Raw genomic sequence first — 14,635 nt, forward strand, 5'->3', positions numbered from 1 at the left:
TTCCAGATGTTTTAGACTTTATTGTTTTCAGTGCAGCCCTAAAGGAGAAGTTTTGAAGAATGTTCATGCCGCTATTTTCCATATGTGGAAACATCCACAGAAACAAATGGTGATTAATCTGATTTAAAGGACCATAAAAGTTGTCTACAAGATGTGTGCACTTTATTCCAACACTTTTTGACGCTGTCCAATAGCTTGGGCTTACAGACTTTAATATTGTAGGTATAATTAATATTGTGGATTTAATAGAAGTTAAGCTCAATCAACAACATTTGGGGCAGAATGTTGATTACCACAACAATGAGAATTTGATTTGCTTTAATTAAAAAAGGAAAAATAAGAAAGGTAACCTAGAATGGAATTAAACTGGGAAAATGTTGTTTTGTTTGTATATTTGAGCTGTCAAGATCTCCATTTGTTTGTTGACAGACATGGAGCGAGTAAGTGTCTCAGAAACCCAGAATTTAAATTTTTGGGTGAACTGTCCCTTTAAACTAGCCTCCCTCCCTCCATATCCCACACACATCCTATACCAGCACTCGCATGCATTTATGTACTGATAAATGACTCCTGCTGCATCCTGCCTGTCTTCAATTTCCGCGTTTTCATTTCCCCTCCTCCTCGCTTGTTCTTTGTCCAACATGACATCTTGGAGCACTAAAGCTCATTGCTCCTTTCTGTAGAGTTACTGTCTGCCCGCCGCCAGTTGCGGCACGAACGCTATTGCTTTCAGTGCAGCTTGATTACATCATAGAGAACAAATGATGCCAGAGCTGCTGGTGACAACATGTGTGGGCTGGAAGTGAAGCTCTGCCTCAGTACAGCAGCCTTCATGGGAAATGGCTTTCTCTCTCACAGTAACTAATGACGTCGTCACCCATAAAGAACATAATCCAAAACCAAAGGATACTTTATCAGAATTGTGTCATATTTACAGTGCATTCAATGTATGCTAATTGATTCTAAGCTGATTGAATGACATGAACTAATGACGTGTTTGTTTATGATGTTTCTGCTTTGCCTGGGATGCTGGGTCTGGCTCTCTTGAAGGGCTCTATGAAGAAAGACGGGATTGTTGAGGGGGTTTGAAAGGCCATGTAGGTGTAATAGAGCTGGAAAATAGTAGTACTGTGTTCACTCGCTGACAGTTTTGTCTGCACACCACCAGATACAACATTTCCTGGAAGTGGCTGGCTATTCGCTCCCATTCGCAAGTGTCTGGTATGCAATAGTAAAAATCTAAATTCGCTGGATGATATCTGACCAATTGCAGATTATCGGTTTGTTACAGTTCCTAAATCTACCAGCGTCCTTGTCAGTGGATAATAAATGTCTTCCGCTTCCACATACTCTTTGAGTTTCAGAAGAGGTGTCTTGTCCCAGGTTGCTCTGTAAGGCCAAAGGTTTTGATGCTCAAAGCTTGACGTGTACGCTGAGTTGACACTTTTTCATCTGCACTTCTCCAGGAAACGAGGTGCACTCAAGTTCCACTTCCTGTACCCCATCCCTATCTGGGAGCTGGAACGTGCATTTTCCTTTTCATTGGGGTGAAAGAGGTGAAGAGGGTGACCAGTGGCATCAGCAAACTGGAAATGACCACAAGAAAATGCAAAGGAAGTAGAGAGAGAATGAGTGTCAAATGGGTTTGTTCTTTGGGTCATTGTTAAACACAATTCTCAGTGAGGAGGATCAGGAAGTTACCTTTCATCTTTTGCTCTCTCTGCCTTGATCTACATATTGTTTAATTAATGATTTACAAGTAATGATTTAGAAGTTATCACTTCCTGTGGGAAATTGCCTTTCCAGAATCCCATTACCAGTTGATCCGCCTGGAGTTACCCAGATTAAACCCTGCAGTAAACGCTCACCCCTTGAGACCTGGGCTTGGAGCAGTTGCCAAATTTGCTGTGATTGGAACGCATTTATAGTACTTAGCCTCTGAGTTTGTGGGTTTGGGTCAGTGTGTTGTGTGGGACAATGTATGTTCTGAATGCTTTAAATGGAAATAATCAACTTATGTCAATGGTTTTGTATTATTTTTTCCTAAAATTAATTTAATGGAAATTTGTTGTATACAGATGGACAAAATGATCTGGAACTAGTTTTGCCAACTCACTAAAAATAATGGCGGTCAAACTATTCCCTTTTGATTGTGTACATTTAACATGACAGCATTTTCAACCCATTTTACTTTGTAATGTGATTATTTCGGAGTGAAATGCGGCAGATGTATTAATAAATCTAAGAATATTTTGTTAATGTGATTTAATAATTCAAAATGAAAATTATTAAATTATTTAAATAAATTTGATTTTATAATGTGCACCAATGAATTTTTCACAACAACATAGGGCTGTGCAATTAATTGAAAAAATGGTTCGATTTCGACCTCCAACAATCATGAAAATACAATAATCAAGCTAAAACGAGCTTCCTCAAGAAAAGCACAATTTCCCGTGCAAATCAGTAAAACCATGTTACATGACATTTGCATAATGGGACATGCTTTATTTATAAAAGTATATTTATTCATCATTTAGCTCAAGGTTCGCGCCTAAACGCTCAAATATACGCAAGAATGTGTCAAAATGATGCTCTTAGTCTTTCGATGCAGAGAAAATACATATTTGATATGTATCACTTTCTTTAAATAAATCACTCATATAAAGTTTTGGTCATATGGCCCCCTCATAATCGTGTTAAATAATCGTGATTATGATTTTTGTCATAATCGAGCAGCTACAACAACACCAAAAATACATGTTTTAGAAAGTAAATTATGTATAAATTAAATTTTTATTAAAGTTTTCTACATTAAGTACTATCTATTCCTCTTGTTAGTGGTGGACCCTAGATGACATGCATTTGCCTTGGGCGACAAGTTTGCGTGCTTTATTCAAATCAAAACTGTTTATTAACGGTTTATTAAAAATACCCAGGCTGGTATTAATGTGAAAACTGGCTCATCACACGATTTTGAGGATCCCATACTTCTAAAATCCCAACTTCACCCCTAAGTGTAAATTAGTTTTATGTCTAGACAAGATCTTTTACTTCTTGCTCAGCAAGATGAATAGATATGTTACTCTTCAGCCAGCCGAATGAAATGCCATTTTGTGGCCATGTATGAACTTTGGTTGGAAATATGGTAGATGGATAGTCTTTTATGTGTCTCCTGAAATAGTGTCTTTAGGCGGGGTTGAGTTACTTAACTTAAGGCCTGTACTTTAAGCCCCACCAAGACTTCAAGCTTAAAAACTCCTCATCCTCTTCTTATGACAAATCTGAAGACAAGACGACTGCTTTTCAGTAAGTTTCTTTGGCTTTACTTCTTACTGACTATACTAAAAGCTGCAAACCCTTTTTAATTTCAAATCTGTGCTTCAGCCGGACATGATAAAGTCTGTTCTGCTGATATCAATCTAATGCATGATTATAAGGAAAGCTTTGGTTTTTAATCAAATGCAGTTTTGTTCTCTGAAACTTTCAAGACACTTCCTGATCGTATGATCTGAGTGTTTGTGCTGACTTGTATTTATTTATGAACAGTATAAAATGTGAGCGACCAAACCTTTGAAAGTTTAATTGAAGTTTTTAATCAGTGGGTGATGTGCTTGGTTTCCTGCCATACTTTGAAGATTACTGTTGATTCTGCTGGAAACAGAATCAGGGTTTTCTTCTAAAAAATGACAAGTATGCTTATATACATAGTGTATCTGTGGCCTCCAGGAATCCAGCTGCTTTGTCTTAATCTTGTTCCTTGACTCCGTCATAGGATAAGTATCTGAAGAGGGAGGTCTCCATTGTGTTACGTCTGTTCTTTTATGTCTAAGGATTTTCAAGATCACCTGAAAACAGGACTCTTTTTGCATGCTTTTCAACAACATCAATGGATATAGTCAAATCCAGTGCCAAGAGAACAGATGTTATGGGCGAAACATCTGTTACAGTTGTTTTGTAAACACTGTAGTGTTTTATTAGCAATGTTTGAAATTTTTTAATAAAAAAAAAAAAGTCAGAAACACTGTGAACATGGTTTAATATAGCAATTGTATTTGTGGTGGATGTCCTGTTGGCTTAGTCTCTTTTGTTTCAGTGCTAAGTCGCGCTTGATATTTTGGGCGTGGGCTTTCTGCAATCCTGTTTTCTACTGTGGTTACCCTGAAGATGGTCCCAGCGATTCTGATGAGTTTGCATCTTACACAAACACATGAGATGATTGAGGCTGCTCTCCTCGGTGAAATCACATATTACAGTTGGGCAGAGAAGGGCACAATCAGCAACCATACATGCCATGCCGGTCAGGGGTCTTTAAATAACTCCTGTAGGTGTTACTCACACACACATGGAGTACTTTTTAGCACATGCCTCCAAAGAAAGCCTCTCATGCACTCTATCTCCCACATTCACACACTTTTCCAGGCACGCAGTGTGTGATAAGCATGTATCTGTTTGGATAGCTGCACACATACTGTGGGAAACAGCGTGAGGCGGTTTAGTCAAGGCTGTTTCCCAGCATTCTGCTAACAGGCGAGGCACTTTAACCTGGCACAATGCAAATACTCACTAGCATGTCTCACAGCACAGGTCAGAGCCTCCTCTATCTGTCTCTCACTCTCCTCGCAGCTCCACCACAAACATCTGCTTGTTTCATATGATAGCATATAGCAATTCATTATCCACAGAAAAGCTGATGCCGCTTCCCACTTTATGGTCCATGACATAATCTTTGATTCATGACAGACTATGGAGATGAGGTAAATCAAATGGTTTGTTCATCTTATAATCGAGCCCAGACTCAATTGCTCTAAACATTCTGTGGGAAAAAAGGTTTGCGGTATCGCTACCATTTGGAGTTAGTTTCTATCGCAACAGATGTGAAAGTGTCTGCTCCGTACCCTGGGTTTACTGCTTCAGTGTTTCAGAAGTGCCAGGTGGAAAACTCAGTGCCGTAGCGTTAGGGTTGTTAGCGTGTTGCTACGTAGTGGCTAGGGTGCTTTGCTGGGTAAATACGAGTGCTTTGCTGTAAAAACCTAGTTCTGAGATGGTTTAAGCGGGAAGTAGCTTTTTTTCCAAGCATGACCAGCTAAAGAAGTTACCAAAAGCCTTCTAAACCAGCTACGACCAGGCTAGTTTTAGCTGTTTTTAAAACAGGTCTAGGTGCAAACCCAGGGCCACAGTGTTAGGGTTGTTAGCATGTTGCTGTTTGGTTTTCAGTGTGTTTTCCACTGTGATTACTAGTGCTTTTCTACTGTAGGTGCAAAGCTCTGTGAAACAATGTTAGTAGTGTTAGCATATTGCTTTGTGGTAACTGGTGTGTTTTGGGTGATTGCTAGTGCTTTGCTTGGTGTGAAACTGTTTTTAAAATTGCCCTTATTTATGCTTACCGTATTTTTCGGACTATAAGTCACACCTGAGTATAAGTCGCACCAGTCCAAAAATATGTCATGATGAGAAAAAAAAAACATATTTAAGTCGCTCTGGACTATACGTCGCATTTATTTAGAACCAAGAACCAAGAGAAAACATTACCGTCTACAGCCTCGAGAGGGCGCTCTATGTGTTCAGTGTAGACTACAGGAGCACTGAGCAGCATATAGCGCCCTCTGGCGGCTGGAGACGGTAATGTTTTCTCTTGATTCATTTCTCTTGGTTTATGTCAAATTAATTTTGATAAATAAGTCGCACCTGACTATAAGTCGCAGGACCAGCCAAACTATGAAAAAAAAGTGTGACTTAAAGTCCGGAAAATACGGTATATAGTGCATTATTTCAGAGGACAGAGTATGGGGAGCGATTTCTGATTCAACCCTTTTTTATTGGACATTTTTATCATTAGCCAGGTGCAATGAGCCATGCAATTTGAAGTCTCTTTCATGTTTGTAGCACATGTACTGTGAGACGAGTTAAGCCCAGAATTTTTATAGTAAGGGTGTTTGGAAATTCTGAAAAAAGTATGAGCAGCAGTGATGCTTGCCTGAGCAGAAATCACTAATAAATGGAGTAAGTTGTATTTTGGTGGTTACCATGGTAAACAGACATGCAATACTCTGCAATACAGAGCAAAAATAAGGCAATGTTTAACAATGTATTATATTTTTCAAATCTATGGACTTGATACTCAGATATGCTGCTCAAAGTAAAGAAAACCTTGAACAGACTTGAAGTGTCTTCGTTTAGACCCTGGAGAGTCATAATTGATTATAAAAAAAATGCATGCATATATTTAGGATGTAGTGTTATTTTAATATTATTTATATACTATTACAATTAAATTTGCTTTTTTATTTATATTTTCACATTTCATTTTAATTTGAGTTTATTTTTTGGTAATTGTTATGTGCTTCTGTCATTTTCTAATAATAATCTTTAGGTTTAGTTAATTTTTATTTCAGTTTTATTATTATTTATTTCCAGTTAGCAATTTTAGTGCTTCAGATTAAACATTAGATTTAATTAACTTAACCGAAATAAGATTTCATTTTTCATCTGATATTGATTTTTTTTAATTTATTTTTTATACATGTTTTTTAATAATTTCAGTTTTAGTTAACAATAATAATTCTGGTAGGGTGTTTTGGGTGGTTACCAGGACATTGCAATGTTTATTTATTATTAATATTATTATTATTATTATTATTATTATTATTATTATTATTATTATTATTATTATTATTATTATTATTTGCTAATTTTATCAACTGCCAAGTGACAAAACTCCTAAACAGAAAGTCTGAAAAGAATAAGTAAAAAGTATTTATTTCTTTTTTTCCAATGTCTTTGAAACTTCAAAAACAATAGTCTTTATAAGGAGTGATCTTAACATGGCAGCGTGTCATGAAAGATGGATGACACATGTCCTGTGTTTAGAGGACAGAGGAAGCCGTCCCATCCGCTGCTGAGTCGGGTGCAGGGCAGAGGCACCCTGCCAGTATCCCGCCCAGGGGGAAATTCCCCTGGTTCCGCATGATGTCATACTGTCTGCTGGTGGCCTTGTGGAGGAACTAAACATTTGATCTTTATTTCTGATGCAGGACAATAGAACTGGATTTGTTAGGAATTGTATACCTGCAGGAAATACAGTGGCGTTTCCTGAACACCCAGTGCTGTGATGTCATTACATATCTCGCTCTTGAGTTTTAACCCACTTTTTTTTTGGCACAAAAATGAATAGCGAATATGCTTTTGCCAAGCAATGGCAGGTTAGTATGTCACACACTGTAAAAAAAACTGTATTTCAATTTTTATGTGTGTGTGTAGGCATACCTATATTTTCATAGATTATCCAGACGACAGCGAAATGTAGGTTTCTTCGTCCTCAATCAGGCTAAAAGCTGATTGAATGCGTGCAATTGCTGTTTTAACTCAAAAATGCAGGTTTAGACAACTGCACAATGTCAGAATCATAAATCATAGAGATTGTAATTGTCTTTGTCTTTTTCTCTTTTCAGGTGTATCTCATCAATGTCACATACTCTGACTCCACGTCCCACGTCATCTACAGAAGATACAGTAAATTCTTTGACCTTCAGGTAGGCTTGCTTAAGTTTAACAGTTGCAGATCTCTTTCTCTCTGTCTAACTTCTCTTACTTTTATATTATTTTCTCAGGTATTCACCTCAGAACTGAGTTTAATGTCTTTTTAATGCAAGCCAGGGTTGTGTTTACATGCCAATGTCTCCCTCTTTCTCACTTTTAAATGTGACTTATTAGCATGAAACATTAATGGTGCATTTTTATTCCCAAAAGCAGAAGCGAGTAAGAGGAAATAATAATAATGGGATAATAAGGAGAAGAAAGAATGCGATATGAATCTAATGCTATTTAATGTTGCATGCGTTAATGACTGGAGCCGAGCGGTTATGCTGAATAACTTTTATGGGCGTATTTTACAAATTAAAGTCTAACTAACAGTATTTGCTTTGGAAGCAGAATGGAGGAAAGACAGCGCTCTTCAGGTGCAGCGGGGCTACTCTGTAAAGCCTGGAAGAAACAGTGTGTATGTTTTTTGTGTGAGGAGGACGTGTGTAGGTTTGAGATGACTGTGCACACTTAGTTGCAGTGTGAGCATTCTCTATGAACATGTCTTTACAGTTGGTACAGTACAAAAAAAGAAATAGTACCATGTTATCGTCATGCTTTTTGGACATGTACAGTGTCTTTTTGGATTTTCACTGCCTTTTAAAGTTCTCTTGTATGCTTATCTGCATTTATAGGATCGAAAATACAATAAAAACTGAAACATTGATAACGGTTTTTAAGTTGAATGTATATTAAGGTGTAATTTATTTCTGTGATGCAAAGGTGATTTTTTAGAAACCTTTACTCAAGTGATCAGTGTCACATTATCCTTCAGAAAGTATTCTTGTTTTTTTTTTTAATTACATGGGATTCTTTGATGAATAGAAAGTTTAAAAGAACAGAATTTATTTGAAAATATTTTTATTATTTTTTTTAAATGTCTTTATTTTCTTTACTGTCAGTTTTGACTGATTTAATGCACCCTTAAAAGATTAACTGACTTTATACTTTTAAACTATAATTTAAATAAATACATAAATCATGGGTATACTTTTTTTTATTTTTATTTTTACATAATGTACTATAGTAATACCTTGTTTTTTGTATATAAACCATATATATAGGTAACAGTCAACCAGTAACAACTTAATTTGAAAAACCTGGAAATCTAAGGTAATTTCAAAATTGTGTTTTGCAGGCTAGAAAAAACATTTAACAACAATCATAAGGAAAGGGGATGTGCCTTTAACGAGATATCAGCAGATGTTTCAGATCATTCTAACAAACTATATATAATATACTCGGCTGTGCTGAATAAGCGATGTGGTGACAATACTTGCATTCTATCAAATTATGTTCTTTTTATCTTTTTATTCATCAAATAATCCTACAAATGCATCATGGTTTCCACACAAAATATTAGCAGCACTAACTGTTATCAACATTAATAATAAGAAATGTTTTTTAGCAGCAAATCAGCATATTAAAATGATTTCTGACGAATCGTGTGAAACGGAAGACAGGAGTAAAATGACTGCTGAAAATTAAGCTTTGACATCACAGGAATAAATTGTGTCTTAAAAAGGCTATTTTAGATTTTATTAATATTTGAAAATGTTTTACTCTATTCGTCATCAAATAAACAGCAAACCCAGACTTTTGAACCGTAGTGTACATATTCCTAAATTTTCTCAAAATTTCTGGATTGTCTTAAAAATAGTAAAACAATAGTTTTAATAACATTTCCAGCAATCTCTACATCCTCTGTTACTCTCCATACAGCTGTTTTTGAGTGTAAAAACGCACATGCTATATGTAACACTAGTCTGACTAGTATCAAAAAATATATAGGTTTGCAGAGACTAGTGAGCAAAAAAATGAAAGGCTTTTGTGAAAGGCACAGGGAAGCATAATGCATCATTCTGTAATCAATGTTCTGGGATTCTTTATAACTTCTGAGTGAACTGAAAGCCTAGTTGTATATGTGGGCTCCCCAGGCTTAAGAGCATCATTGTGTGGGCTGCTAAGCTGGTTGAGATGGGGATAAGAACAATACACCTGACAAAACAACATAGTCATGACATCTGCTTTACATCTTCCTCTCATCTAAGCTGACTCTGTCAGCTGTATCCAGCTTAAGCTCTCCAAGACCAAACCAAGATCAGCTGACTGCAGGATTTAACATGAACTGATGAAATATTGTGCATGGGGACCACAGTTTCAGTGAAAATGAAAGCGCTGGTTTTGTGGATATAGGGAGATTTTTGAGCTGTAGGTGCCCAACTGGAATTACTTGAGACGTTGTCTACAACAGTTTTATTTTATTTTATTTTAAAATACTATATTGCTTTATTTAAAAAAAAATTATTTGATACTTTTTAACAAGCACTATCATATAACATATACTGTATTTTATATATCTTAAATAATATAAGACATATTTTAAGATGTACTGTCCTTTATATATTTTCTTTGTTTTTAAGAAATTAATTTAATTTAATTTAATTTGAGAATTTTGCAGGTATCTTTTAGTGCCGTCTTATTAATTTTATCATTTTCTTTATTTTAAAATGTATGTTTTTTAAACAATATTTTAAAGGCGTCTTTATTTTGTTATGTAATGTTTAGCATTTAATAGGCACACTGCAAATCATCAGACTGGTTACATTTACAATCACTGTACAGCACTATCCCAAATACATATATTAGTGTGATGTCTTTTTCCACTTTCCTTTGCATATTATTCAAAGGGGGGCTATAGTAAAATATTATTATTTAGTCTAGATTATATATATATTTGTTTCACTGAGCATGACTGCTTTACTTCTCTAACCACCCCTTGGTCATCAGAATGTTTCAGAACATGAACCCGTCTGACTCTGGATGACCTCTCCAAGTCCTCGCTCTGGCAAACGGAAAGTCAATCCGTCTAGATTTGGAAATGTGTAGGCAGCATGGCCCAGCCCGAAAGTCCAAAATGGGTGTCTAGACCACAAGGAACGGCAGGCACGCCACATTGAGTAACTCGAGGCCTCAGAGCTTTGGGGGAGTTCAGGGACGCTCCGCTCTGCCCACTGCACTGATGTCAGTGTGGGAAGAAGGAGCCCGATTGTTGAAGCTTGGATAAAGGCCTGTTTCATGAGCATGGTCCAGTTGTAGTCAGGAGACTGATACACACTGGCCTTGTGCTCAAAGGGACAATGGAGGGGTTTGAGCCTGTGGTGAAGAGAGAAGTTGCCCTTGGCTCCTGATCTGAGGCCAGATTTGGAAATGCAAGAAAAGCGAGAGAGGGAAAATGTAATGTTTCGCAGCCCAGTCCATTTAAAAGGAGGTTTCCATCCTACTCTATTTATTTCTTTATTTAACTCTTCAGTTTACGTTTGGGTTTCAGGATCAACCAGAGAGCGAAAAAGAGACTCAAATGAGATCTCTTATAATTTCATTATGAGTTGTTTCTAAACCAAATCATCTGGACTTCCTGCAGAGAAAATAAAAACGGTCTTTCTTGGTGGAAGACAGAAGATGATATTTTGAAGAATGTCGATAGCTAAACAGTTTGGGTTCCCATTGACTTCCATTGCAAAAAAAAAAAAAAAATACAGTAGAATTCAATGGGGATTTGGTTATCAACATTCTTCAAAATATCATCTCTTGTTTTCAGCAGTAGGAGGAAATATAGCTTTAGAAAGACACAAGGGTAAGTAAATAATGACTGAATTTTTTAGTTTTGGATTAAGGCATCATTAACTGGTTTAGATGATTCCTGACCACCTGAAAAAGAAAAAGAAAAAAGTGCAAGAAGCCTCTAATACCTGCCAAAAAAATCAACCTGACCAGGTTGTGAGATCAGTTAAGACCAGCAAATCAATTTAGGCTGGATTTGGCAGGTTAACTTCTGTTAAGTTTGTTTGTTTTTGGGGTTAATTTTCCTAACGAACCATAAAAAAAGTTGAATGCTTAAATGTAAATTAACTGGAGAGCCTCCAGAGCAGTTGAGCTTTGGATGTAAAGTTTTGTGATCACAGATCTGTGCCAGCGTTGTGATGGATGCTCCAGGTCTAGTAATGAAGTGGGACTCTTTTGAAGTGTTGGCTGTTGTGGCTGTGGTCATGTTTGTGAGTGTACTTACATATCTGAATGTAGTGCATTTCTCTGTGTTGGTGCCAGACTGTGGGCTTTTGACCACCTCTCTGAGGTTTTTTGATGTTTTCGTAGACTTCGAGTCTGTATTGCTGCACAAACAAGCTTTGAGCTATACGACTGAAACCAGACTGTTAGCTATTAGAATAAAAATAGTAAAATATTTCCTTTTCATTCATTTATTGGCACCGCGGACAGCAGTTAAACTGTTCTAACAGACTGCAGACAACTAAAACTGAGATGTAGGAACTAACACAAGCTGTAGTGAGTGACTGAACTGCATGCAATAGTTTATCAGGGATTAATTAACTGTGTTGGTTGAATAGAATCGTTTAATGTATAAGGGTCATGTGATGTTTTAGTTTTTTTTGTTTTTACTCAGATCTATTAAGTAATTTTTTTAGACGATGACTTACATAATTTATTAATAAAATGATTATGCCACAACACTTAGTAGCGAAGCAGTGTAAATTATTATTAATATCAGAAAAACTTTTGTTTGCCAAATCAAGACCCAAGGGCCAACCCTTTATGACCCATAGGTTAAAAAAATAAAAATAATAATAGATATGTTTACCTATTATGAGTTTAACTCAAATTGATTAAACCCCCAAAGCATATTTATTCAAATATATATTATTTTCCTTAAATATTGTATTTCTTAAAAGCTATTTTTACACTCACATGTATTCAAGGTGTGAGGAAAATATGTTATTAATTTTCATAATGGTTCAACCACTTGACATTTTTAAGTAGTTATATTTTTTAATTAAAAAAAGTTTTCAAAAATTCTTAAAAATATTCCATTCTGTCATCAAACATTATTTGATATTACCCAAAATATGGGAGCAGCAATGAATGACTTAATCTATATAATAATTACTTTCTTCTAATAAGCATAAAAATACCTTGTTGAAATAGTCTCAAGCTATTTGTTTTTTATATTCTACAGTATTATAATTAAATTATAACTTTTTATTATTATTTATTTATTTTAATCATGTTGATAGTTGCAGTCCATTCTGGATTTGCCTTCTCTGCAAAGAATTGAGTCCTTAGCCATCTTCAAGAATCGGCTTAAAACCCATCTCTTACGACTTTATTTGACCCTCTAACTTTAACACTTACTATTCTAATTCTATTCTTTAAAAAAGAATCTAACTACCTTTGTAATCTTTTTGTATTCTATTTTCTTTTAATTTATTATGCAATTGTATGTGTGTGTATGTGTAAAGACTTCTAACACTAGCTTGCTCTATTGCTCTCTGCTTTCGTGTCTGGCGCGTCTGACTCCTTGATACCTACCACACAGTTACTGAAGGTTTTAGTCACTTGATAATGTTATTTAAGTTGTGTGGCACAAATCAGTATAAATAAATAGATCCTTCTTTGGTCTACAATTCAGCCAAACTCTCACACAAAACCCCCAAAGGAAGGGTGTGCACGGGCAGCAAGCTTTAAACTGAGTTAGTTGTAGAAGTGTTTTTCTGAAAGGGAGGACTGTGTTTGTTTGAACTCTTCCCTCTGGAGTTTTGACTGTGCAATTTACACACACACTGTCGCTGGGATGGCCACGTCGCTCCATTTGATCCCCTGTGCTGAAGTTAGACCAGTTGGCACAAAACATGGAAATTATTTAGAGTGGTTCATGGTAATGAATGTGTCCGACTTTGAAGCAATGTTTCTGTGTGTATATAGTCACTGTGAATATGTAATTATGACACTGGCAGGAATGAGAGCAGGTCGCGTTTATATGTCCAGTGAATGTGAAGTGTTGGTTTTCTCAGGTGACCTAGATCTGCTAGGGTTTTCTCTGCACCTGCTTACTGTAGACACACACACACACAAACACATACAGTTCACACACACACCAAGAACCTCACACTTTGGGCACTGCCACTCTCCCAGGGGAAGTCCCTTGGCACACACTGATATATACACTCATGTTCTCTCTCTCTCCACTCACTCGCTGTTGTAGACATTCAACAAAGCATGGACTGAGTTTCTTTTTCTATTTGAGACTCTTTCAAGGTCCACTTCCTACTATTGCTATTGTACTGAAGATGACTTTTAGTATTTTAGTGTTTTTGTTAGTCAAGATTTCTTGCACTGAAACGGTTGCAATTTTGTGGTAGTTTTTCAACCTCTTTCTGTCCCTTAGAATTAAATTCTATTAATTATATTTAAAAAAGTAGGCAAGCATTGAAGAGTAGAGAAAAGATACATTGTGTGAAAATGTCATTGTGAGATAAACTTTAAAATATGATCACGCTGTGGAAGAGAAAGTCACAATCGGGAGAAGTAAGGTGATAATTGTTATATAAAATGTAAAGTCACACTGTAAGATGTACAGTAAATCTGAAGATATAAAATCACGTTGCAAAATAAAGTAATAGGTTCTTTAACTGCTGCTTTATATGGTTGCAATTGTGAAATTTAAAGTCATATTGTGAAATTTAGAATCAAAATAGCAAGTCAAATAGCAACGTATGAAGTCACATTGTGAAATATATAGATTTATGAGAACTGTGAGATTTTAAGTCATTGCAACATTGTGATATAAAGTCACAATTGCGAGATTTTAGGTGATAATGCGAACTAGTCACATTATGAAATATAAATATGCACTGACAAGTGACAGCTGCAAGATTTAAAGGTATATTGTAAGATATAATGTCAAATTGTGTTAAGGCGGGCATACACGGTGCAAATTCGGATGATCGGAAGATCGTATGTCCACACACACATCACGAGTGAGTTTATCTGAAAATCGTACGGACGAGATGATATATGACACAATTTAACGACCTGCGAATTCCAGAAGCAATCGCACAAAGTTGATAGACGCATTTGACTTGAAGCACCGCTGCACAGAAGGATCATTGTATGACATTAAAGTACTGCGAGAGCGATTACTTTAATGTCCATTTATATATGGTTTATACATATCTGACATAGGTATTACAATGTAAAC

The 14,635-nt window shown here is 36.1% G+C and overlaps 1 protein-coding gene across 5 annotated transcripts in view; it reads left to right on the forward strand.

Moving 5' to 3' along the window:
* The window catches only part of LOC113069365 (SH3 and PX domain-containing protein 2A-like), a 78,953-nt gene that overhangs the window by 3,457 nt on the left and 60,861 nt on the right, over window positions 1-14,635 (forward strand). For all 5 annotated transcript variants that reach the window (XM_026242434.1, XM_026242731.1, XM_026242583.1 and 2 more), the window contains exon 2: window positions 7,452-7,532. In XM_026242434.1, the coding sequence (XP_026098219.1) occupies window positions 7,452-7,532 (81 nt within the window). The remainder of the gene's footprint in view (window positions 1-7,451; window positions 7,533-14,635) is intronic.

This window comes from Carassius auratus, chromosome 1 (assembly GCF_003368295.1).
Source record: "Carassius auratus strain Wakin chromosome 1, ASM336829v1, whole genome shotgun sequence".
NCBI lineage: Eukaryota > Metazoa > Chordata > Actinopteri > Cypriniformes > Cyprinidae > Carassius > Carassius auratus.